Source organism: Aquarana catesbeiana, linkage group LG08, assembly GCF_042186555.1.
Source record: "Aquarana catesbeiana isolate 2022-GZ linkage group LG08, ASM4218655v1, whole genome shotgun sequence".
Taxonomy (NCBI): domain Eukaryota; kingdom Metazoa; phylum Chordata; class Amphibia; order Anura; family Ranidae; genus Aquarana; species Aquarana catesbeiana.
Window position 1 is genome coordinate 50982529 of NC_133331.1, and position 27287 is coordinate 51009815.

General features: G+C 42.9%; 1 protein-coding gene across 1 annotated transcript in view; it reads right to left on the minus strand.

Annotated features, from left to right (window-relative positions):
- ATRNL1 (attractin like 1) overlaps positions 1-27287 on the minus strand; it is a 968544-nt gene that overhangs the window by 228460 nt on the left and 712797 nt on the right. The window contains exon 27 of the mRNA XM_073595827.1: positions 265-372. Within this exon, the coding sequence (XP_073451928.1) occupies positions 265-372 (108 nt within the window). The remainder of the gene's footprint in view (positions 1-264; positions 373-27287) is intronic.

The window sequence follows — 27287 nt, forward strand, 5'->3', positions numbered from 1 at the left end:
TGAGCCGAATAATTGAGGTGTGATCATGTTTAAAGAGCGGCGGCTGCAAGAAAACAGCGGGGTACACTTTACTGTGTCTAGTGACATCACCGAGGCGCTCCATGCCCCATGCCTCAGTTATGGGCCCAGTCAGATAGGCCGTGCTCTTTTCACCCCTGGCCTTGTAAAATTGCAGCTATTAACCAACAACACGTTCAATGATTACTAAAATCATATAAAGTTGCCATATCATCAATAAAGCCAGATGGATCTGGCAGTTCCTACCTCCACCGGTGCTCGTAAACATTCCACCTGCTCCGCTCCGACTTCTAGCGTCACATCCACCGAGGCAAAAGGACGACTCGCCATCTGCTGACGCTCTCGCATGAGTTGCTGTAGGGAAAGATAAAAAGGATATTAGAAAAGAAACTATAAATATATAACTTGTAATAATATTAATATAAAATATTAATAAATATAAAAAGTTAAACAAATAAATCTAACACCTGGAACAAAGTAACAAAACAAAACACAGAGAGCATTTTCAATATAACCAGAAGAAAACAAACCATAATGTTTCCTTTAACCCCCTTCCTGCCCACCCCGGAGTCCCTTTAAAAGCTTCTAAAAATTCAGGGGGAAAGAAAGGGTCATTGATCAAGTGACCTCTGTGATTGGCTGTCACAATGGTTACATGATATGGAGACGGTCAGGGGTTGGGACTGAGAGCGGTCCTTTACAGCTCAGTCTCTATGCTGGTAGCACATTGTCAGCACATAAACATCGACCACCCATGTGAGGCGTGTAGGCGGTAAAGTCCACCCTTTTGCCGCCGCATATGTTTTCAGTGGGCAGCAACAGGTTAAGATTACAACAAAAGATTTCTAATTTAAAAATGAACAACTGAATACAGTATAACTAAAGCATTTAAACCAGGGTGGATAAAAATAGATGATTTAAAAAATAAATAAATTAAAAAGTTTTTTTTGTTTATTTAAATCTGATTTTTATTATTTAAATCTGATTTTTTTGATTTTTATCAAATTTAATTTAATAAAATGCTTTTGGAGTAAAAATCTATCTAAAGATAGTTTTCTATTTAAGATTAATTACTAATTTAGTTTATTTAGCATGAGACAGAGCTTAGTTATGTAGCATGAGGCTGTATATTCTGCAATATTTACATTTTTGGTAAACTCATTCAATGAATCCAAGCTCTGCAAGCTGAGATAACATGCACTGCATTGATGCATTCACACAATTTCACAGTAACCATGAGATAAAACAAAGTTCAGGAATATTCCTTTATCCCATTGTTTTGCAAATCGATGTACACTACAAACTGTATGATTGAATCGGTTCTGCTATCAATGTTTTACTAAACTGACAGCTTATTATTCTAAATAGGAAACCTACATTTTGTTTGCAAATATTAAAGATTCTAACTACCAGCAAGAATGAGTCCTTACAAGTCATTTCAGATCCATCATGGCAGCGCCTGTTAGCCGCATCCAATCACCTGCTGCCGCCACATCCCTCACCTTGTTGTGTCACTGCCACATCACCAACCGTCCCATTAAAGTGAATGGGACTGTCAGTGAGACAACAGGGGGTCAGAGGAGGAGATGACAGAGATGACAGTTGCTCTTTAAAAATTATGATTTCAATTGCGTTGATTTAAATTAAGCCTTTTTACTAGTGATTTAAATCAACTTGATTTAGATCAAATTCACCCTGATTTTAACCAGTCACTTCACTCTCTGCACCAAAGAAGCTTACAGTCTAATGTCCCACCGCAGTCGCACACTTTTTTTTCATTGCAGTACATTTACAGTATATATCTCTGATGTATACTGCAGTGCTGTACAGGGATCACTGAGCTGCACTAGAGTCTCTGCATTAGAAGAGCTGACACTCTAATGCTCCCCCCCCCCGCCCCCTCCTTTCACACACTATTATTATTATAATACATTTATATAGCTCTAACATATTCCATAGTGCTGTACAGGGATCACTGAGCCAGTCACATCAGTCTCTGCACCAGAGGAGCTTACACTCTAATGCCCCCCCCCCTAGTCACACACTATTATTATTATACATGTATGTAGCTTTTATGTAGCTCTGACATATTCCACAGTGCCATACAGAGATTACTGAGCCAGTCACATCAGTCTCTGCACCAGAGGAGCTTGCACTCAAATGTCCCCACCACAGTCACGCACTATTATTTTTATACGTTTATATAGCTGTGACATATTCCATAGTGTGGTACAGAGAACACTGACCTGATGACATCGGTTTTTGCACCATAGGAGCTTACACTCCACGTTGGGCCTATAACAAAGCAGTGCCCCCAATGTATGGCCTCTTCCGCAGCAGCTCCAGGACTGCTCCATTTTAATAGCTTGGTTTCTATAATTTAATTATAGGCAGAACTAGCTGCTAATTAAACGTCTTCTAATTACGTATCTCTAATAATGGATAATGTATGTGTAAAGTGTCTAATTCACGACAAGAGGGAAATTAGCCATCACTAATTGTACTCTCATTAAAGGCGCCTCCCCTTAATGGGTTAAACAAGCGGGTGAAGCATTGTTTGGAGATCCAAGAGAGTGGAGTGCAGGGAACATCAGTGCACAGCCAGGCCCATATCGAGAACGTCATTCACCAGTAACATAACACCAACCAATCACAGGGTCTGTCATTAGATTACCATTATCTGATTTATATATGGAGGAGATCAGCTTAGTGGAAGTGATCCTATGAGTATCTGTTCATAAACATTGTTCCTCATTCTATAATGTGTGATTATACCGTATATGTTTATGGGGCAGACATCTTTACTCATTATCAAGGCAATCTCTGCTTCCTACATTCCTAGGAATGCTGTATAGTGATTGTGCTTCACTGTTCTTCCCTCACTGGAGAAGTTAACTGGCCTTAAAATGATGCACATTATCTTCCTACCTAGTCCTCCCTGAGAACAACAGAAACCAGAGAGAGAACAGACACGCAGGAAAAAATACAGCTTTATTCTGTACGCAACATGTCGGGGGGGGGGGGGGGGGGGGGTTGCGGGCGGACAGGTCTGTTATATCCTAACAAGATAGACAGAAAAAAGACATATAAAGTGGGTACAGGAAAGAATCCCCCCCCCCCCATTTAAAATAATAACATGTTGCTTTGCAGCCTGAAATGAAGACAGCCACAGTTTTTGTTTTATCCAGCTGTATTTACTAGTGCAACTTATAACATCCAAGTGAAAGATATAACACCAACATGTCAGTTAGAAAAAAATATAAAAATTTCAAAAACAAAATCACTGAGTTGGAAAAAGGATAACCCTCCCCTCCTAAAAATAACTTTTAGTAGACTCAATCAGGTGTAGCATATAACCTTCTCAACGGCACACAAAGCCATTTGACTTTCAACTGTGATCAGCTGTAGTCATGTTGATTAGCTCAGCATGAAAAGAGCTTTCCTGGAGCATGTCCCTGGAAGTGCAACTGAAGCAAACAATCAACTACGGATGGCAAGTCAGTGTCAAAAGATCTCCAGGATAAAATTGTGGACAGGCACAAGTCAGGAGATAAATACAAATAAAATCAAAAACTTTATCAATGCCTAAAAGCTCAGTGAAGTCTATTATTAAATTGGTTTTATGCCCACAGAAAAAAAGTAAAGTAAAAAAAAAAAAACCCTGTAAGGCAAAAGCATAATCAGCTAGTATGCACCACATACTAGCTGATCATGAAATACTTACCTTAGAACGAGGTCCCCGTATCGCAGGCCTGTCCACGCCGAGGGAGCTGACATTTTGCCCTCTGTGTGTCTTCCGGGTTCACGGCTCCGGTGCTGTGAGTGTCTGGAGCCGCGATGACGTCATTCCCGCGCATGCGTGCAGGAGACTTCTTCCCGGCAAAATCTGCTGACGTCAGCGGCTGCATGCAAAGTGAAGATCTCCTAAAACGTACAGGTTTAGGAGATAATCATTTTACCTACAGGTAAACCCTATTATAGGCTTACCTGTAGGTAAAAATGTAAAAAATGGGTATACAACCACTTTAAGAAGTGGAAGGTATTTGGTAGAACAGACCCTCCCTGGATCAGGACTTCGCTCCAAACTGGATGAAAGATCCAGGAGGAAACTGGTCAGAGAGGCCACCAAGAGGCCTACAGCAACTCTGAAGCAGTTGCAGGAATTTATGACAAAGAGTGGTGATTGTGTGCATGTGACAACAATATTACAAATGCTCCACAAATGTGGCTTTTATGGGAGGGTTGCAAGAAAAAAACCACCCTTCAAGAAAGGCCACATACAGTCACGACTGAGCTTTGCCAAAACATCCCTGGAAGATTCCGAGTCCACATGGAAAAAGGTGATATGGTCAGATGAGACTAAAATGTTATTATCTGGCCTCAACACCAAACAATATGTCTGGCGGAAATCCATCCAAATAGCACCATTCCTACAGTAAAGCATGGAGGGGGTAATATTGTGTTATGGGGGTGTTTCTCTGCAGCAGAGACTGGAGTACTTGTCAGGATAGAAGGAAAAATGGATGGGGCAAAATACCATCAAATTCTTGAGAAAGATCTGGTACCCTCCGCCAGAAAGTTGTCAATGGGAAGAAGGTTTATCTTCCAACATGACAATGATCCAAAGCACACAGCAAAAATGACCACATAGTGGTTGAAGGAGATAAAGGTGAATGTCCTTGCATGGCCTAGTCAGAAACCAGACCTAAACCCCATTGAAAATCTGTGGAATGACTTGAAGACTGCAGTCCACAAACAGTAATCATCAAATTTAACTGAACTTGAGCAGTTCTGCAAAGAAGAGAGGGCAAATATTACAAAGTCTAGATGTGCAAAGTTAGTAGAGACATATCCCAACAGACTAAGGCTGGAATTAAAGCAAAAGGTGGTTCAATAAAAAAAAAAAGGCACAAAATGTAAAAATGTTTTAATAATTTTAAAATGCTTTGTACCAGAATAAATAGATGCCGGAACTATTTTGCACTATTTTCCCCTCCAGCAAAGATTTTCTCTTCCAGCCCTGAGTGGTGGTTCATTTCCCTCTCTAGCCATTTAATTGGATGAGAGCTGCAACAGTGAATGGTGTAATAATAGATCACAGCGCACCTAATCGCACTTTCCTGCAAATGAAAGGCAATTAAGCACATGGCCTGGTCTGTGTAGGAGAGGTAGCGCAGCAGACGCGGCATCACTGTGGCTGCGTCCTTCCTGTGGATTTCTACCTGCATTATCCCGGTGTATCCTGATAGTGGATGACAATTGTGACTGGGATTGAGAGATAATGTCTATAATGACAGGGAGCAAGAGTCTGAGCCATACCAATACTCCTGCTATCCCATCTGCTGGCTCCATGTTCTATCTGATCAGCCGGGTGAGAGGGAACTGTCCATGTTTATTTTATTCTGACCTTTTCCTGAACAAACCACAGCATCACCCCCCACTACAAAATACCAACATTCAAAATCAAAGGACAGATCATCTGCAGGCCATTGGCTTGTACAGGTCCATGCTGTACTATCTATGGACAGAATGGGGTGCAAGTACAGTGTATAGAATACCTCTATAGGGCCTTGTTAATACAGTCAGATGGGGAGCAGTAAAAATTTGTAGTTTAACCATGGTTTACTGCTTTTTGACTGCCCAGCCGCATGTTACCACCAGCAACGTTATTACACATCGTCACGGTGCAGCGGAGCAAAAAGTATACCACAGGTCACATTTGGCAGGCAGTAACCGCTGCCAAACGCAACCCATTCAGGTCAATGGGAAAGTTCTGCAACCACATGTCATGCACACGGGTGCAGCACAGTGCTGCAGACTTTGAAGGGTTGAGAGCTCGCTAACACTTGCATAGGTCTCTGAAGTGTGATCTGCATTCAGTTCTCTTTTCAGAGAGCATTTGACAGGCAGTGAGGACGCGGTGCATCCTGTGGCGGCCGGTGGTAATTTTTATTGAGGAGGGGGCGGCAAACAGTAGCGCCCCCCCCCCCACCGGTCGGGTGGGTCTGGTGCACTTACCCCCCTATGATGGGCAGCGCTTCTCCCGGGCTTCACTGCCGGCTTCCCTTGCTCAGCGGTGACTTTCCCTTCCCCTGCTCTCCAGGGCATCGCGGCTGCTTCCGTTTCCTTCCTCCTTCTTGGCAGCCAATTGGGACTCTTCTCTTTTTGGCCAATCGGAAAACAGGTCTCAGACCTGCTTCTGATTGGCCGTATTGAGGATCAGTGTTTCAACAGTGAATATTCATTCGCTGTTGTAACACCTGGGTGGGCTCATGGTGCAATGCTCTGCACCAGGAGCCCACCCTATTTTGAAGCCTATTAGAGCCCATGGCTCTAATGAGGTGCTTAAAAAAAAACCCCGCCTCTGTAATTCACGCGCCCGGCGCCCTGAAAGGGACTGGACCCATGAATAGGGGGAGGCCGCGGCGGTCATGGATAGATTCATTCATAGCATGAGTTCTATCTATTCATATAGGGGGTGGTGTGGATAGAGGGGGCGGTGGCCGGGCACCCCTAACTGACGGGTCGTTACTGGTTCAAACATTGGTTATTTCCATTAAACCATACACACAAGACCTGTAGCAGTAGCCAACACATTTCGGGAGTCTGAGCCCGCCCCCTTCGTCAGGGCTTGTACTGTGTGTAGAAGGGTAGAGAAGTGGGATCAGGAGGGTAATAAAAATATTGCTGCTGGAGACTGCTGTGGAATTACTGCATACAGCACAAATATTATGGCTATTTTCAGGTACAATTTCCTTCTCACTTCTGAGTGACGCTGGCAGGGGGCCTCTTTGATTTACGGTGCGGGTTCTCTGAGCCCGGAATAACCTGGAGGAGGCGGAGCAGGTGACGGAGCAATTTGCAGGATATCCATAATGCAGATGAGAGCCGAGCAGTTCAATGTGCTAATAGCAGAGTAATCACATTCCGCAGCAATTTTACATTTCGAAGCCATCCGATAATAGCCGCACTCGGGTCATTTGTGCCATTACCGAGCGCTGTTTGCCGAGCACAAGCAGTTGTTGTGCAGAGCTATTACAGAGCGTTAGAGACCAGCAATGTCTTTTTTGTTTTTTTTAAAGCTGCAGAGTCCGGCGTCTGCCTGGCCATTCTTTTAAAGCATGTTTTATGATCTGACCATGGCAAGGCTGCCAATTCATTTTATTAAATCTGAACTCCAGTCTTGCACAGTTGTACAGGCTCCTCTCCTGTACTGAAACTGAACTGAAATTTTACTGCACACTGTCAACTTCTCACAATGTGCATTAGAAGCTACAGCGAGTCAGACAGAGCCCTCCTCACTTCCTGGCTGGAGCATCATCTACCAGGGGGTCTCAAAAACTGGCGGCCCTCCAGCTGTTGCGGAACTACAAGCCCCATCATGCCTGAAGGAGTCATGCTTGTAACTGTCAGCCTTGCAATGCCTCATGGGACTTGTAGTTTCAAAACAGCTGGAGGGCTGCCAGTTTGAGACCCCTGATCTAGCCCTTTCCTTCTCAGCTGACCCTAGCTGGCCCCTTTCCATTCATCATGGATTTTATTTTTTCCCATCATAAAGGCTCAGCATTGCATGTGGGTTTTACCTTGATTGGTCTGCATGGAAAAGCAGCCTGCCTAGGAACATCCACTCCTCCAGACTCCAGTCAGAATATTCCCAATGCACACATTCCTGAACATGGCTGAAAATGTAAGCGGGGGCTGCGGCAACCACTGGCTGGAGACCGAAGACATTCAAAGCGAGAAGTATGTCACTACCACACCAAAGATCTCCAGAACAGGTCCAAAACTTTATTCAGCGATCACATTATATTATTACAAAAGCAAAATTTCGGGGCCTTGCAGGTCCCCTTCATCAGGCATGTGATGACATCATCAGGTCAATTTACTAAAACTGGAGAGTGCAAAAATCTGGTGCAACTGTGCATGGTAGCCAATCAGCTTCTAACGTCAGCTTGTTCAATTAAGTTTTGACCAAAAAAAAAAAAAAACTGGAAGCCGATTGGTTTCTATGCAGAGCTGCACCAGATTCTGCATTCTCCAGTAAATCAATCTCTGTGACACTAGGCAGTACAGTGGTGTAGTGTATAGCACTTTCGCCTAGCAGTAAGAAGGGTTGCTGGTTCAAATCCCAACCACGACACTACCTGCCTGGAGTTTGCATGTTCTCCCTGTGTCTGCGTGGGTTTCCTCCGGGTGCTCCGGTTTCCTCCCACACTCCAAAGACATGCTGGTAGGTTAATTAGATCCTGTCTAAATTGTCCCTAGTATGTATGAATGTGAGTTCGGGACCTTAGAATGTAAGCTCCTTGAGGGTAGGGACTGATGTGAATGTACAATGTATATGTAAAGCACTGCGTAAATTGATGGCGCTATATAAGTACCTGAAATAAATAAATAAATAAGGCATGGCATTCCCCAAAGACTGACAACCACCCATTAAAGTGTTACTACACCCAGGCCCCTGCATTCACTATATCTGATCTCCCACAGTACACAGAACATGGGAATGCAATTATTTTAGTAAGTATAAATTGCTAAATACTTTTTCTCACCACCAGTATATAGCAGTCTTTTGACTTCTATAAGTGTCTATAAGCTTATAGGAGGAGTTTTTGTTCTACTTTGACTGTCCTATGAGGCTGCAGGACCCCTGACCCTCTGTCTGGACAGTGCTGATTGGCCCTGTGCTGATCACATGCACCTTCCCAAGAAAAAAAAAAAAACTCTCTAGCAAAACACATCGAACTGAGCATGTGCAGAGTGACTCCAAAGGCTCTGTACTATCAGGAGATGGATTGGGGACAGTAAAATAAGGGGAGAATCAGAGAAGACAGGCTCAAACAGACTTTTTACACAGAGGATTAACCCCTTAGGTTCCACTGTGAGTATAACAAGCATGCTTTTCTGCATATACAGGCTGATTTTACTATTCTGGGTTTAGTAACACTTTAAGGCATTTTTATATTTACATAACTCTTCCCAAGGAACAGCCTACTACTTGCTGGGGCAGGTTGCTATGATTTTTTCAGAAGGCTATGTACAGCCCCTCCCCACCAGCCATGATCTGCCTGAATTTTCACAGAAAAGCACAGAGACCCAGTGAGCACATCACTGGGTCTAAATTAAATAATGTAATGGAAATGGAAAAGATTTATCCAAAACCATTATTAGCATGTTGATAGGGAGTAGGGAACAGGGAAGGCAAAATATAAGCAGATTTAAATTCAGCTTCACTGCAATGTGTAGTATATGGTTTGCAGTGTAATGCAATCTGGATCCATTGACAGCTACTGAATGTGTGTGTTGGGGATTCAGGGTCCTGTGGTAGTGCTCATAGTAGGAGAGAGCAGAGTGATCATACTTATCCATAGTCCAATAAGCAGGCTGGAAACAGCGGAAAAGACAGGAAACTGCATAACTGAAGCACCTGAAGCACGGGATTTACAAAATTACAAACTTTTGTCAGTTTAGTATTTGTACTTTAGCTGGAGCTTCACATTAAAGAGATAAACACCCTTATTTGATGATACAGTACACAGACGGGCTGTCCAATAAGAAACGTATCCTGGGTTACCATGGGTTACGGCCCCCACTGCTCTGTACTATAATGATAATTATATGGAAAGGCGAAGTCGATTATGATCCAACTGACACAAGCGATACATAATTGTCATAAAATCAGGACTATTCATTACTATAACACGGGATGTCTAATCTACAACAGATGATCCTACTGTTAACGGCGCTCATGTATTAAATTCCCGGCGAGCGTTTACAGGCAATGGCGCCCATTAATCATGGCACGGAGATAGTTGAATTATTTTCCTGCAGCTTTATTTCACTGACGCTGCTGATAAATAGAGGAGATTGGAGCTGTGCACTGCAAAATGAATTGTGACCGCAAAATAAAATCCAGGCGTTCCGTGGTCGGAAAAGAAAGCGCGTTAAAGCGGTATGGAATGAGATGACGACTACTACAGTCTTCACACAGACAGGTGTCTGCCTTTCTCTGTCAAGGAAAATACTCAATTTTAACGTTGTCACCAGAAAAGTAGTACCTGTTCATGGACAACTCTTTAAAGACTCTACCTTTTGGACCATGTTACAAATTTGGGATGTGACATGTAACATGGTGCAAATCACGTTATAGGGTGACAACGCTCTGTCCCTGTCTCATTATTGTACTGCTGCATTTAGCTGACATTTTATTTTAAAAAATGTTTATATTATGAATATTATCTAACATATATTGTTTATTGTATTTAGTGCAATATACAACCCAATTGTCCTGAAGAAGCTATTTCTATAGTGAAATGCGTTGACAGCCTGAAATTTGGAGTGACATTTGGGCACCTCTTTCAAGTAATATTTTGTGTATACTGTCAACATTATGGAGTTAATTTACTAAACTGAAGAGTACAAAATCTGGTGCAGCTGTGCATGGTAGCCAATCAGCTCCTAACGTCAGATTGTTCAGTTAGGCCCATTTCAGAAGGAGCGGATCTGTCCAAGTGGAATCCGCCTGCTAAGAAGGGGGTTCTCTCCACTGATTCCCACTGATCAGGCGGATGACAGGTCCGTGTCTGCTCCGCTATGCAGAGCGGACACGGACACAGCCTGCTTTCCTCTATGGAGTGGTCGGATGAAAACTAACTACATGTCCATTTCCAACCGATTGTCATCTGATCCGCCAGAGGGATGGCAAACGTATCGCCATTCGTCTGTTTTTACCGGATTTTATCGGATTGGATGCCCGGGGATGTCAGTGGACACATTCGCCACTCCATAGAGAACAATAAGTGGTCCAATCAGGTCCGCGTGAAAATTGAAAGGCGGACGCTGGTGTAAAAGGGGCCTTAAGTTTTGTCAAAAAAAAATATTAAAGCTGGTTTCTATGCACGGCTGCAGCAGATTTGCACTCTCCAGTTTTAGTAAATCAACCCCTATACTGTAATGTAAATGTGTGGATAGCCCGAGTACTTTCCTGAGTTGTGTTGTATTGCAATTTAGCTTCCCCGTTAGGCCCCATTCACACCTGAGTGTTTTGTAGCTTAAAGCCTGAAGCTACAAAACGCTGGAGGGGAAAAAAATCAATTATTCTCTATGGAGATGGTTCACATCTCCACTCCATAACGCCTGAAGACAGAAGCTCCAAAATGCATGAAGCTCAAACAAGTTCTGGAACTTTTTTTTAAGGCAGATTTGGGCATTTTTCTGCTTTTTACATTGGTGACCTTTTGACCTGTACAAAATCGCTGCAAAAATCACGTGACTTACTGCCTGAAAACGCTAGGCTCAGGTTGAATGGGGCCCTAGCGGGTCTATACTTCTAGATCAGAACGATATTTTAGCGTTGCTAATACAATTCTTTGATTTATATTTTGTCTGCCTTCTGTTGTGCCTGTCAAGTGCGCCATTTTTTTAACATTGTGTTCTGGGTTTTGGATGTGGCATGGTGAGAGTTTTTATGTTTGTACTCCTGCATTGTCACTCTGTCACATGTGTAGAAGTCAGCAGTACTAAGCAGACAAAATGGATATAGAAAATTGAAAAAAGGATATTATGAAATTATGATACACAGCATACAGAGCAAACTAAAGGCCATCCATTGGGTTTACATCTACTTTGATGAAGGGTCAACCAAGGGTCCATTAAGGGCGCACGGGTGCCGCCCCCCCTATCCATCGCCACCTCCCCCTATCCATGCATCCAGCCCCTTTCAGGACACCAGATGAATGGATTCCAATGCAGGGTGGGTGTTTTTTTGAAGCACCGATTAGAGCCAGAGGCTCTAATAGGCCCAGAAGACACATTTCCGAGTCCAGGGCGAGGTGGGTATGACCTCCCCCATTAATTACTTCTACCACTCCAGCCCAAAACCAAGAAACCGGACATGTCCAGAAAACATAAAAAAAGCCACCATCTGGGTAAGTACATCTCCAACAAGCTGGGAACAGAACATGGTTTAGTCTATGCAACCTATGGGGAGTAAAACAGGCAATATTTTAAACTAAATAGACAAAAATGCATCACTCGATGGGACCAGCAATAAAAGATTGTTATGAATAGTGTAAACAATCAAGTTCATTTATTGGATGCACATTAAAATTACAAAACAACAACTGTCAATAAAAAGATGAAATCAAACTGATTAAAAACAAATCACTGTCAGGATTGAAGCACTCCGAATAATATAAACGATCCCGCCATAACTCCAGATAACAAAGGGTTAATGTCAGCAAGTGTGGTTTATATATCAATCCTCAGTAGCGGACTCTGTTAATTCAGTGTGCACAAAAATGGAATGGGAGAGACACCGCTCTCTGGAGCGCAACAGGTGGCTAGACGTGGAATACCAGACTCACTGTGACCAGGAGGTGTCTTGTAGATCGCGTCACTAATTCAGGGTCGCCACGGCAACACAACAGAGCTTGCGATCCGCCCAGCATTTGGTTTCTCCTCACTTCCGGCTCTGATCGTGTCCTCTGGCTCTCGGATTCACCGCGCATCATCCAGACTGTGGGAATCTTTTGACGCAATCTACAAGACACCTCCTGGTCACAGTGAGTCTGGTATTCCACGTCTAGCCACCTGTTGCACTCCAGAGAGCGGTGTCTCTCCCATTCCATTTTTGTGCACACTGAATTAACAGAGTCCGCTACTGAGGATTGATACATAAAGCACACTTGCTGACATTAACCCTTTGTTATCTGGAGTTACGGTGGCATCGTTTACATTATTATTCGGAGTACTTCAATCAGTGACAGTGATTTGTTTTTAATCAGTTTGATTTCATCTTTTTATTGACAGTTGTTTTTTGTTTTTTAATGTGCATCCAAAAAATGAACTTGATTGTTTACACTATTCATAACGTTCTTTTATTGCTGGTCCCATCGAGCGCTGCATTTCTGTCTATTTTGTTGCCTACTTCCCTCCAGGAGCTAGCAGCTGCACTGGGTTCCAGCCATTTTTTGAAATATTATTGTGACATGACAATGGCTTCCAATGGTTGTCAGCTCTAGCTACCTACTGTGTTTTTTTCATAATATTTTAAACTATATTAATTCATATTGAGCAGAGAGCAGTTGCTTAAAGGGCATGTCTGAAATATTTTAATTAAGGAAAGTGACATATAGTTTTGAGACCAAGGAGAGGGATAGAGTTTTTAATAAGGAAGCGACTGCTCTGGGCTTCAACAAAATGGCGGCCTCCATCAAGAAGAAATATGAGCACTGCTAGAGGCAATTTGCAGCACACACTAATTTTGGTATTATAATTACTCATGTGCAATGTGTGTTCTTAACAGCAATTGTTATCACACTGTTATGTGTAAACATAAAATCGCTCCCAAATTTAAACGACTGAAAACTTTTAAAGCTTCTTTGAAGTTTTAGTAATAATGTTAAGATCTGCTTTAAACACAAATTCACTGCCTAAATTCCAGCAGCAATGAAAGGAATGCAGAACAGCATTATCACCAGAAAAGGTCAGTAATTTAGCCATCAGTGGTTGAGTTCAGGTGTTTTCTGTGAAGATTACTGTTAATACTACATCATACAAAGACAATTGGATGGTGGGTGGTGTGTCCTACCAGATACGGCACCTCATCCCGAGTCGAAGATCTCAAAAAATGGGGGAAACAGGGGATGATGGGATTATTGCGGTGCCACCAAAATTCAAAATTACTAGAATGATATTTTATATAAAATCATTTATTTTATTGATATCAAAAACATCTAAAATGTTTACATGAAGGAGTACAAAAAATATACAAAGCAAAAGCAAAACAGAAATACAGTGCAAATAAATGACCGTCACCAAAGATGTTGAGGGGTGATCATAGTCTTATGTTCCCAACTAGTTTCGCCAAAACATTGGCTTCATCAGCTTCTACATTCCCCTGATGAAGCCAATGTTTTGGCGAAACTAGTTGGAAACATAAGACTATGATCACCCCTCAACATCTTTGGTGACGGTCATTTATTTGCACTGTATTTCTGTTTTGCTTTTGCTTTGTATATTTTTTGTACTCCTTCATGTAAACATTTTAGATGTTTTTGATCTCAATAAAATAAATGATTTTATATAAAATATCATTCTAGTAATTTTGAATTTTGGTGGCACCGCAATAATCCCATCATCCCCTGTTTCCCCCATTTTTTGAGATCATACAAAGACATTTTAGATGATTGTGCTCCTCCATACTTGTGGCAACAGTTTGGTGAAGGCCCTTTTCTGTTCCCACCATGACTGTGGTCCCTGTGCACAAAGCTAGCTCCATAAAGACAAGGTTTGACCAGTTTGGTGTGCAGGAACTGGGGCTAAACAAGGCTCTGATCTCAACCCTACTGAACACCTTTTGGATGAATTGGAACTGGTGGTGAGCCATATCTTCTCATCCACCATCAGTACCTGAACTCTCAAATGGGCAGAAATTCCCACCGATATCCTCCAAAATAAAACGAAAAGCTTTTCCAGGCCACAAAAGGAGGACAAGTCCATATTACTGGCCATGGTTTTGGAATAGGATCATCCAAGCTTGTATAGATGTGATGGTCAGGTGTCCACAAAACAATGGTCCATACAGTGTAGTTTTGTCCAAACTTAGTTTCTTTGGCAGACGTGAAATCCTGAATATGCAACCCAGGACCGCAGCAAAAATATTTGAGACTCTTCTATTAGGACAGAATGATGTGACTCGAAAATCAGAAAAGCAACCAAAACTCCCCAAAGCTACTCTAAAAATCGGCATTCCAACACACACCCTTAACGTTGCTGCTCACCCTCCTCATACCAATGGCTTTAGCTGGTATTCATTATGGAAAGCCTCGAGTTCCAGAGAAGCCGTGATCAATCCTTCACAATATTTCTGCTCCCCTGAGAATTAATTTGCTGCGAGGGGATTTTTTTTTTCTTCTTTTCTTTTTTGGTGCTTGAAGAATCAATAATAAGCCTGAGATTCAACTGTGAAGAGCCCGGCACAGTCTTCTCACTTTAGAAGCTCTCAATGAGGTTTAATCCTGTTATCTTTTTCACTTAACGCTCCTGCCTCCATCCTAGTCCCCGCGTTTAAGCGGCGACCGGCAATTATCGTTCCCAACCCTCTTCTCGAGAGGCACTTAAGTCTTCCTACAGGCAGAACTGACCCGACTTCCGCGCCTCTCTCTCTCTAATCAAGTGCCTTTGAAAAATTATATTTGCTGAGCAAATGTCATTATTTTGCTGTTAGCGTTGTCAGTAATTTGGCGGTTAATAGCGGAACGGGCTAAAATAGGGTTCCTTTCAAAGTCTCTCGACCGGACTGGATTAAAAGGTCTATGAAAATTTGATCAAATAAAAAGGCTTTCGTTCCAAATGGCAGGTTAGAGAGAGTTTAAGAAGGAGGAATAAAAAAAAAAACACTTCTGCTAATTAAATAGATTCAGCGTACGTTGCCGAAGAAATGATCAGAACAGGAATTTAAATGTGAGTTTGTTTTGCCTAGTTTGAGAATTCTTGCTAAAATTGGACCTGAAATGTTCACGCTGCGCCGTCGGGTGCCTTTAGCGGTAAGCGAAAACTCCGGGAAAAAAAATAAAAATAAATCACACAGGAAAGAAAAAGTTTCTAAGAAAAGTACAGCGAAGTGCAGATCTCTCAATCATCAACATCCCATAAAACTGCAACAGTAATTATTCACAAAAGCGTAAAGCAGCGTTTTATACGGTAGCAAGATTAAAGAAGTTCTAAACCCAAAAGCGAACATGTATTATATTGCAGATTACCAGTTCTTAGATATCATGGCTGCATTGTTTTTTTTTTTTCAGGATTTCTTTCTTCTATTTTCATCTGGTGATCCAGCTACCATGTATGTTGTTTTTTAAAAGCTCAAGCTCTCCAGCAGAATGTATCAGTTTACAAGGACGAGACAAACCATTAAACAATGGCAGGGGTGATTAAAATGACCAGCTTTTATTTATTCATGTAAAACCTTTATCCCAAAAGGAAAAAAAAACTTGTTTGCTGTAACTGCATATATAGTGCGAGCTGGAGTTTGGCTTTAATCCTTCAGTATATTTAAATCTGCTAATACAGTTAACACGCTCGTCCCCCCTTCCCCCCCAGACTGACTATGCTACTGTGCAAATGTGATCCTGTGCTCCTTCATCCAGAGTGGGGGTTGTCTAATATAGGAGGTGAGTTACTAGCCAGATCACCAGGTGAAAACAGAGAGGAAAAGAAGCCTAAAAAATTAAACTAATGCAGCCATCACATCTACTGATTGGTAAGCTGCAAAATATTACATTTTTGGTTTGGGTTTTAATACTTGCTTTAAGAGACCCGTAGGTCTGACCCTGAAGGTGGCTTTGCTCTACTCATAACTGAAATAACAGGTTTTGGTGTCCGTTTATGAAGCAGTGAAATCTATTCACTGCTTCGTTCTCCGGCATTCACAGTGAAGATCTTTCTCCTCTGTGTGCCAGTTTATGAAGCTTTGTAGATCGCTTCACCTTTGGAGGAGTGAAGAGATCTACAAATGCTTCCAACAATGGAGAACGGCCCCTGATACTGGAATCTCGTGAGACTTTATGAGATTACAGTCCCAGAAATACAGAGATGTCAGTTTATTAAGCAGTGATAAATTATCACCGCTCAATACACGGACAAGACGGCGTGGATTAATGTTAATAAAATAATGAGTCCCCCTACATTATATACATATGTATACACACACACACACATTATATATACATGTATATACACACACATTATATATATATATATATACACATTATATGTATATATGTATATATATGTATACACATAAATATGACAGGGGGACATGCTTACAGTGTTGGGGGGTCTGAACGAGGCATAAGGATGTTAAAAAACGTCCTCCTTCCCCCTCAGATCCCCCCAGATTTCCTCTTCACTCCCAGATTGACCACCTCTGAGCTGGTGAACCTGGGAGTGTGAATTCTGACTCAGATCGCCAGTGAAGCGGTGAGATCACCACTTCATAAACTGGCCGTTACTGCGTCATTCAATGAGGATTCTCCATGTGTAGAGATAATCGGTGGGAGAACAAGTTCAAACATAAAACATTATCACTGTTTCATAAACTGTTTATGGACTGTGATCAGTGGTGATCCTTGAGATCACTGCTTCATAAACGGACACCTTTGGGGGATCAGACTGCCCTCGTTATAACTTTGTAGCAAGCCACAAAGTAAAGAACTGCAGCAGGGGCTGAACTGTGTCAGATATTTGGGAACACAGCCAAGAAATGTACATTCACCAAGATTTACTTTACTGTGTCATCTCTAAGCCAGCATTTCAGTTCAGGAGGTAGACGGTTGAGGAAATGGACAGATTACACTGGATTGCCTGAAACTTTTTTAATGACACTCAATAGGATAGAGATTGTTTATGTCTCTGGTTCCTGACCAATGGAGGGGCAGCTTCTGCACACCAAAGGGCTTCCCGGCTCACCGTGGACTGTGACTGAATAAACTGACTGTAAAAATGAAAGGCAACACCACGTCAATGGAGTCTAGATTTCACATTTAAATGAAGTTGCTATCTAATGTGACCCGTGCACACATTCAATGTGCTTCAGGGGTCAGCACTGCCCTCCTTCACTAGGGTTGGACTAAAATGTTTAATAGTTAATAGGCAAAGTGTTATCAACCGCTGGTTGTTGTGGTGCTTCAATTCCATATTCACCTTATACAGGAAGTAGATGACGACCCTGGATGATGCATCAACAAGGATGGTGCTGTCCTTTCGGAGAGAAAAGCAGATGAAAGCATTGCCAGGGGGTGCTGTGATCTCTGTAAGATGTAATAAATACCTGGAAGGGTTACATTGCCATAATCCTGAGCATGGAAGCAGAGACTGATGTGTCAGTGTTCTCTATACAGCACTACGGAATATGTCAGAGCTATATAAATGTATAATAATAATAGTGTGTGACTGTGGGGGGGGGGGGCATTAGAGCGTAAGCTTCTCTGGTGCAGAGACTGGTGTGACTGGCTCAGTGTTCTCTGTGCAAAGCTGCGGAATATGTCAGAGCTATATAATTGTGTAATAATAATAAGTGTGTGACTGTTGTGGGACATTAAAGTGTAAGCTCCTGTGGTGCACAGACTGATGTGACTGGCTCAGTGTTCTCTGTACAGCACTATGGAATATGTCAGAGATATATAAATGTATAATAATAATAATAGTGTGTGACTGTGATGGAGACATTAGAATGTAAGCTCTTCTGGTGCACAGACTGATGTGACTGGCTCAGTGTTCTCTGTACTGCACTATGGAATATGTCAGAGATATATAAATGTATAATAATAATAATAGTGTGTGACTGTGATGGAGACATTAGAATGTAAGCTCTTCCGGTGCACAGACTGATGTGACTGGCTCAGTGTTCTCTGTACTGCACTATGGAATATGTCAGAGCTATATAAATGTATAATAACAGTATGTGACTGTGGTGAGACATTAGAGTGTAAGCTCTTCTGGTGCAGAGACTGATGTGACTGGCTCAGTGTTCCCTGTACTGCACCACGGGATATGTCAGCCACACATCTCGTGCGAGTATCATTGAGTGGCTCTGGTGACAGTTCATCATCTTTCTGACCCGCAGGAAGTAGGACAATGAAGATTTCTTGCTTTAGATGACATTTAAAGGAGTCTCTGTCACCGCCCCATACTGACAGCTTTCATTTATTCTAATTTAATTCACAAAGGACGGCGGAGAGTCACATCTTCAGACAATCACTTCTCGAGGTTCTCGGAGATGAATGAGAGTTCTGTTCTTTATGAACCGCTCACAAAGACTCTCTGAGATGTTCTGCACATGGCGATCTGCTGAAGCGATGAGGATGGGTTGCTGTTTGAGCGCCGCAAAATTCTCGGGGAGCAACGAACTTCCAAGTAACCCGGGATAAATTACAGGAGTAGCCAATGTACAGACATTAAAAATCACACACAAAAAAAAAAGAAACTTTAATCGGATGTCTTCTTGTTTGCTCTGTGCGCCGTGTACTGTCTTTTTTTACCCCTCAAAACTTTTTTTTTCATCTGCTTCCCCATCTCAGTGCTGCTGATCTCCTCCATCATTCAGTCACATAGGGGGGAGATTTACTGAAGGCAAACAGAATGTGCACTTTGCAAGTGTAGTCTCACTCATTTTCCCCAGAATTTAGTAAATGTGGTAACGCTTCACTTTGTAAGGAATACCCAGTCAAGTGCAAGTAAATTAAAATAAAAAAAACATTTTTTTTCTTCTCTTGCACATGATTTGATGATGGAAATCAGCTCTGGGGAAAATAGTGCAACTGCACGTGCAAAGTGCACATTCTATTTGTCTTTAGTAAATCCACCCCTTGCTGTCTACATAACCACTTCAGTAGCTTTTACCCCCTTCATGACCAGTCCATGTTTTGCTATTCAGCATTGTGCTACTTTAAATAGTAATTGCACAGTCATGCAACACTGTACTCAAACAAAATTCATATCATTTTTTTCACACAAAGCTTTATTTTTGTAGCATTTGATCACCACTTTTTTTTTTTTTTTTATTCTATAAATGAAAAAAGCTTGAAATAAGAAAAATAAATAAAAAAATTATACTTTCTGCTATAAAAATATAGAATAAAAAAAGTACAAAAAAACAAATTCCTTCATAAATTTTAGCCAAAATGTATTCTGTGGCATGTGTTTGGTGAAACCCCCCTCCCCAATAAGTGTATATTGATTGGTTTGGTGTGAAAGTTATAATGTCTACAAACTATGGTATATATACTGGAATTTTTATTTATTTATTTTATATACTGCAAATGCCACTGATTAGTACCTTATAGTGGGACTGTAATAGTGCGGCAGACAATCTAACACAAACTGACACTGAATTGGAACTGACTGACTAACTGCCACTGACATCCTCAGTGACATAAAGCGGAGCGCCACCCAAAAGGGGAAGTTCCGCTTTAAGGCCTCCTCCCCAGCGCCTGTTTGTGAAATGGAACTTTTGGGGAGGAAGGGGGGAGTGGGCACCTGAGCTTGACAGGTTTCCGCTCCCACTTCTGCTTCAATCGCCTAAGGCCATCAGAAGCGGAAGTTCTCTTTCCTCCCTCCCTCCCAAAGTCTTCTGGGACACATGACAGGTCAGGACCAGTCACAGAGCGCAGCGCCGCTTGCGCATTCACAGTGGACACCCGGCTGTGAAGCCGCAAGCTGTCACTGCCGGCTGCCCATAGTGAAGATGCTGGTGCTGGCGAGGGAGGACACGACTGGGGTGAGAGCACTGCTGGATAGAGGGACAGGTGAGTGGCTGTTTATTAAAAGTCAGCAGCTACAGTTTTTGTACACTGGCTGGGAAGATGGTAACATTTTGGGTAATAAAGGGGTTAAATGTGTGCTTAATAAGTGTGTTGTGTATTATATGCTGCTTTTTACTAACAATCTCTTTGCAGGGATAAGAAACAGTTCCCCCTGTACAGAGCCCTGTGTTGATTGTCAACACAGGGCCCTGGGCTGTGATGTGACACAGCTAATCAGCAGGTCCCGGTCATGAATCATTGGCCGGGGCCTGGTGACAAACTCCCGCTGTGTACAAAAACAGTAGGAGTTGGCGGGCGATCACGCATGTCCTGTACACGAAAGAGGCCAGCGACGTATGGGTACATTGCTGTGCCTGTACGGGTTGCCCGTCCACAGTACAGTGTGGGCAGGCGGTCCAAGAGTGGTTAAACAAGGACCTCCATGGTGGGATCAAGACAGATTATTTTAATGAAAGCTGAAAGATAGAAAACAATTTTTAGAATGGCATTAAAGCTTAAAGGGGTTGTAAAGTCAGAAGGATTTTATCTTAATGCATTCTATGCATTAAGATAAAAAAAAAACCTCGGTGAGTAGCAGCCCCCCTTATACATACCCAGTGGTGGCCCGTCCATAGGGGGCGCACAGGCGCCGCCCCCCCCTCCAGGCAGTCACAAAAAAATAAAGTAAAAAAATGGCCCTTTAAAAAAAAAATAGAAAAAAAGGTCCTTAAGTACACTGTGTTCGGGCGCCGGACACAGTGCACTATGGGAAGCGCGTCACGAGATTCTGCCCGGTGCCCATAGTATGTATTACTACGGCCGGGTGGTTTGATTGACATCCGAGTTAGATGTCACTTATAGTTTTCTCTCTCCAATTCCCACTGCGCCCGAGCGGAGGAAGTATGAGAAGCGGACTCCTCCACCGCCACTGCCAGTGCCCATTGAAGGAGACATAGCAGGAGGAGAGGACACCACAGCAAGGTAAGGTAAGTGCCGGTCCAGACCTCCTGCAGAGAACAGGGGGGGGGGTTTGATTGGACACAGGCTGCATTCGATGGGACAGTGAGGCTGCATCTGATGGGCACAGTGGCAGCATTTGATGGGGCACAGTGGCAGCATTTGATGGGGCACAGTGGCAGCATTTGATGGGGCACAGTGGCAGCATTTGATGGGGCACAGTGGGAGCATTTGATATGGCACAGTGGGAGCATTTGATATGGCACAGTGGCTGCGTTTGATGGGCACAGTGGCTGCGTTTGATGGGCACAGTGGCTGCGTTTGATGGGCACAGTGGCTGCGTTTGATGGGCACAGTGGCTGCGTTTGATGGGCACAGTGGCTGCGTTTGATGGGCACAGTGGCTGCGTTTGATGAGGGTTTTTTCCAGAACTTTTCAGTTTGTTTGCGTCCCCCAAAAATTTTGAGCACCAGCCGCCACTGTACTTATCTGAGCCTTATCTCTATCCAGCGATGTGCACGACTGCATTGGCCATCCGGGACTCTCCCTACTGATTGGCTGAGACACAGCAGTGGCACCACTGGCCCCCGCTGCTGTTAATCAAAGTCCGGTAGCCAATCAGGAGAGAGAGGGGCGGGGCCGGACCGCAGCTCCGTGTCTGAATGGATACAGGGAGCTGTGACTCGGCTCAGCTTGCTGTGGGGGCACTTGACAGGAGGGAAGGGCCAGGAGAGCCAAAGAGGAGGACTGGGAATGCTCTGTGCAAAACCAACTGCACAGAGCAGGTAAGTATGACATTTTTGTTATTTTAAACAAAAAAAACAGACTTTACAATCCCTTTAACTCCAGACAAGAAGACGCTAAATTAAATCTATTCCCAAATTCTCTCTGTGTGCACACAACGGGGTTGATTTACTAAAGGCAAATGCACTTTGCACTACAAGTGCACTTGGAAATGCAGTCGCTGTAGATCTGAGGGGAAGATCAGAAATGATGGGAAGCTCTGCTGATTTTATCATCCAATCATGTGCAAGCTAAAATGCTGTTTTTTATTTTCCCCCTCGGATCTACAGCGACTGCACTTCCAAGTGCACTTTCAGTGCAAAGTGGATTTGCCTTTAGTAACTAACCCCTAGAGTTTTGCAAACCTAGATACGGTAGTACATTGAAAAGTAGCAGTGACATCACCACCATGCTGTACATAGTCTGTGCAGAGGGCAGAGCTGTGGGAGGGGCCCATCAGGCTCCACCCACTACAGGCTGCCTGCAGAAAACTACAGGAGGGGGCGGAGACAAGACCAGTCACCCTGCACAAGGAGAGAGAGCAGCAGTGAGAGGTCTTTATTACAGGAAAAGTCTGCATAGATATGGAAGAAATACACAAAGCACACCGAGATTCAAGGAAGACTACACATGACTCTTAGACAATATTTGACTATCCCAGAGTCATGCTTTAACATTTTACATTTTATTTGAGATTTTAGTGATTGGGTTTACTTTAAATCCAGCACAATAGAAGGAAGCACATTTCTAAAGACTATAATGATGCACAAACACATAACATCCAAACCATAACATTTCCAAATCTGGTAATCTGATGATGATTGCAATAGTCAATTTAAAAAAAGCTATAAAGAGGAAAAAAAAACAAAGAAGAAAAATAAATCAGAGGGTGTGCATCAGTATTATATATCGTAAAAGTGCAGCGCTAAGGTAATAGTCCCAAGAAATGATTCAGGAACAGATGGTCATATAATGGTTCAATCCGTGGTAAGCAAAAGATAGGGAGACACGTCACCAGCACCCAACTATACAGGCGCTTACCCTATTTAATGGACCCTCATTACAAAGGTCACATCAGCACATATGAAGTATATCGGAAGCCCCTCGATCTTCATACATTCCTAGCATCAGACTGGGTAATGGATGCAGCAAACTTAGATATAACTCTCCTTATACAAGGTTCAATCCTAAAACGCTCCAGCGGTATTCACCATACACATAACATCCCATGCAAACAAAAGGCTCATTGTGCAGTACATCGGGATAAGGTTTAATCAGGTAAACAGGCATACCTCCCAACATTTTAAGATGGGAATGAGGGACACCTACTAGCAAACGTATGTAGGACACGCCCCCTGCCACACCCTCTTAAAGGAGAATTAACCAAAACAAAAGGTTAATTAAATCCACAAGAGCTTTTTTTTTAAGCACTACTACTCCTTTATATTGGCTTTTAAAATATACAAATGCACCAATTTAGAAATTGGATGAAAGGTTTAGCACTGGGAAACACTTTTTGAAAGATAAAAAGTGCATTTTATATAAAACTATATAGATCAGACCAAAATGAGGGACAAATGAGGGGGAAAGAGGGACATTGCTCCAAATCAGGGACAGTTGGGAGCTATGAACAATTAATAAAATTACACTCACATTGTTCACAAACAAATCAAGCTGTTTATATATATCCAGTGAGACGAGACGCTGCTGCATGCTGGGACACGGTGGCCATCTTTGTGGTGGGGAAAGGAGAGTTTGCTGCATCCACTACCCGGTCTGCTGCTAGGAATGTATGAAGATCGAGGGGCTTCCGATATACTTAATATGTGCTGATGTGACCTTTGTAATGAGGGTCCATTAAATAGGGTAAGCGCCTGTATAGTTGGGTGCTGGTGACGGGTCTCCCTATCTTTTGCTTACCACGGATTGAACCATTATATGACCATCTGTTCCTGAATCATTTCTTAGGGCTATTACCTGAGCGCTGCACTTTTACTATATATACTTTGCAGGCTGCTGATGTTTTATTGAATATATTGTTATCTGAAATTTTAGCGCAACATAGTTTATTTTTATTTGCATCAGTATTATAGACATCATCTGAACGTAATTTAAATCAGCCATCAAACTGAGGATCAAATGTAACTTGAATGGACAACATCACAATGATGTTATTGATCCTAACATTCATGGTGCGCTTTTGTTTTAGGGCCCATCAACACTTAAAGTGGTTGTACACCCTGTAGAACCACTTTTACCTACAGGTAAGCCTATATTAAGGTTTACCTGTAGGTGCTGGAAATATCTCCTAAACCTCCACTGTTTAGGAGATATTTACAATAAAGCCGTGCGCCGATGTCTAGGCGCATGCGCACTTTAAAAAGGTCAGATCTTGCCTTTTCTAAAGGGGGTCATGCCGTGACTGACGGCTCCTGCACGCATGCGCGGGAGTGCGGTCACGCGACTCCGGGCAGTCACAGAGCAGGAGTTCGCGACCCCAGAAGGAAGGAAGAGGGGTGAAGATGGACGCTCGCTGCTAGTGGGGACAGCGGTGGCATCGCGGGCTTCGGTTTCAGGTAAGTGACACATAATGGGCTACTTTGTGATGCATAGTAGCCCATTATGCTTTACCTTTGCAGGGAAATAAAGAGGAAGTAAAACCCATCAGGGTTTACTTCCTCTTTAAAGCGGAATTAAAGCGGCATTCCGGCGATAATTTTTTTTTTTCTTTATCCTAGTATTATTTTTAACGTAATTTAAATAAGACTATACAATGTTCTTAATAGATTCTTCAAAAATATATAAAACTTACTGTAATATTGGAATCCTCCGATTGTGGCGTTTCCATTATTAATGTGGGCATGTGAAGCCCAATCTCGTTCTCTTCCTGGAGTATGCATGGACCTCTCGATCTCGCGCACGTGCGATTCAACGGCGGCCGTAGTGCCGATTGTTTGTAACGTTGCCATAACAACGGTCAACGACGGAGGAAGGTCCTGCCCTGTTGTTATGACAATGTAACGCGATTACAGCCCTCGGCGCTCGCCCAGCGACTCCTGGGAAATGATGACAGACATCTCCCAGGAGCACTAGCGAGCACGGGCGCCGAGGGAAATGACGTCAGGCGCCTTGGAGAGGAAGAGGCAGATTACGAGGGACCCCCTAGCAACAGACCTGAAGAGGTGAGTAGAAATTTTTTTTTTTTCTTCAAAGGTTGTTCTAAGTATTGAATGGAGTTAAATAATGTAAAAAAAAATTTCTGACTGGAACTCCGCTTTAAACCTAAATTTTAAAAGGCTTGCGAGCAGACAGGTCTTCATTGCAGAAGAGACAAGCAATAACAAACACTTACCCGCCTGCTCGCTGTCTTCTATGCATTCCTTCACACTCCAACTGTGCCAGAATGACTGACTCCTGTGCACATGCAAGGGATGGCATCACCGGCCCGCCAGCCAATCAAGAGACCAAAAACCTGGCACATGGAAGAAGATGACAGTGGCCAGTGAGGGATGAAACCATTGCATTGCTAGAAGGTGGAGGGGAGTATTTCTGGGGGTTTAGTTCCACTTTAAAGCATAGCTCCACTTTTGTTGAGAAAAAAAAAACATTCCCCTCTGGGTGATCTATGTACATTGCTGGGATTTTAACAACTTTGTTGCAGATTCCTAACTTTTGTTATTCTGAAGAAATTCTTGTGTGTTTGTCTGTATCCATGTGGGAAAGTGAGTCTAATGGGAGTGGTTTCATAATTATCAATCAGCTGTGCACCTTGCAGGGCTCTAATGAGGAAAGCTTCAGAGCCTGCATTTCTTTAGCTGTGATTTCCTACTGAAAGTATCTCACCAAAAATGGCATTTTTGTTGCAGGGGATGCCTGAAATCTGACTTGTATCTAAGGCCCCTTTCACACTGAGGCACTTCTAAACTGCCAGTAAAACACTGAGCACTTTTGAAGAGCTTTCCATTCATTTCAATGGAGAGGGGTGTTTTTTCACTGCCCTGCTAGCGCACTGCCCCAGCGTGAAAGCATTCATTGATTTTAATTGAAATAGTTTTTCGTGAGCTTTTCAGGCGCTTATTTTAGCGTGAAAGGGCCTGAAAAGCGCCTCAGTGTTTCTGGGGGGCGTTCTGTATACGTTCTGTGTGCAAAACACCTCCAGTTTGACATATTGCATTTTACAGAAAATTACAGAGCTGCAGATAGAAAAGGAAAGGTCATTTTTAATAAGATTCAAATACAATATGACTTGTGTCGCAATTGTATATGCTATATTATTTTTTCTTTATTTGCTATTTTTTTTCCCCACGAAAGTGGAGTTAACCTTTAACCACTTCAATACCATACACCGTCCTGCCCAGGCCAATTTTCAGCTTTCAGCGCTGTCGCAATTTGAATGACAATTGCGCGGTCATGCTACATTACATCCAAGCACATTTTTTATCATTTTGTTCCCACAAATAGAGCTTTCTTTTGGTGCTATTTGATCACCTCTGTGATTTTTATTTTTTGCGCAACAAATAAAAAAATAGACCGAAAATTTTGAAAAAAAAAAGTTTTTCTTTTTTTCTGTTAAAAACATTTGTAAATAAGCAAGTTTTCTTCTTCAATGACGGGCACTGAAATGGCTGTACTGACAGGCACTGAAAAGGTGGCACTAATGAGCACCGATGGGGTGGCACCAATGAGGTGGCATTGATGGGCACTGATGATGGGCACTAATAGGTGGCACTGATAGGTGGCACTGATGACACTTATGGGTGGCATTGCTGGACATCACTGATTTTATTTGTGCCATAGAGGTGCCAGTCAGTGCCCATTATTGGGCACTGATTGGCAGATGTTGGGCATTAATTTACACATGTGGATGGCCATGGGGGATGTACCTGGCCATCCACATGTTAGGTGCTTCCCTGGTGGTCCTGGCGGCTTCCCTGGTGGTCCAGTGTGGGCATCCAAGGGGGGCTGCGCTGATAAACAATCAGCACAGACCCCCCCCTGTCAGGAGAGCCGCCGATCGTCTCTCCTCTACTCGCCTCTGTCAGACTCGAGTGAGGAAAAGCCGTTAAATGGCTCTTCCTGTTAACATCATGATCAGCCGTGATTTGACATGGCTGATCACGTGGTAAAGAGCCTCCATCGGAGGCTCTTTACCGAGATCGGTGTGTCAGACTGATACAACGCACCACCGTTCGCCGTGATGCGCGCCCCCACGGGCACGCAGCG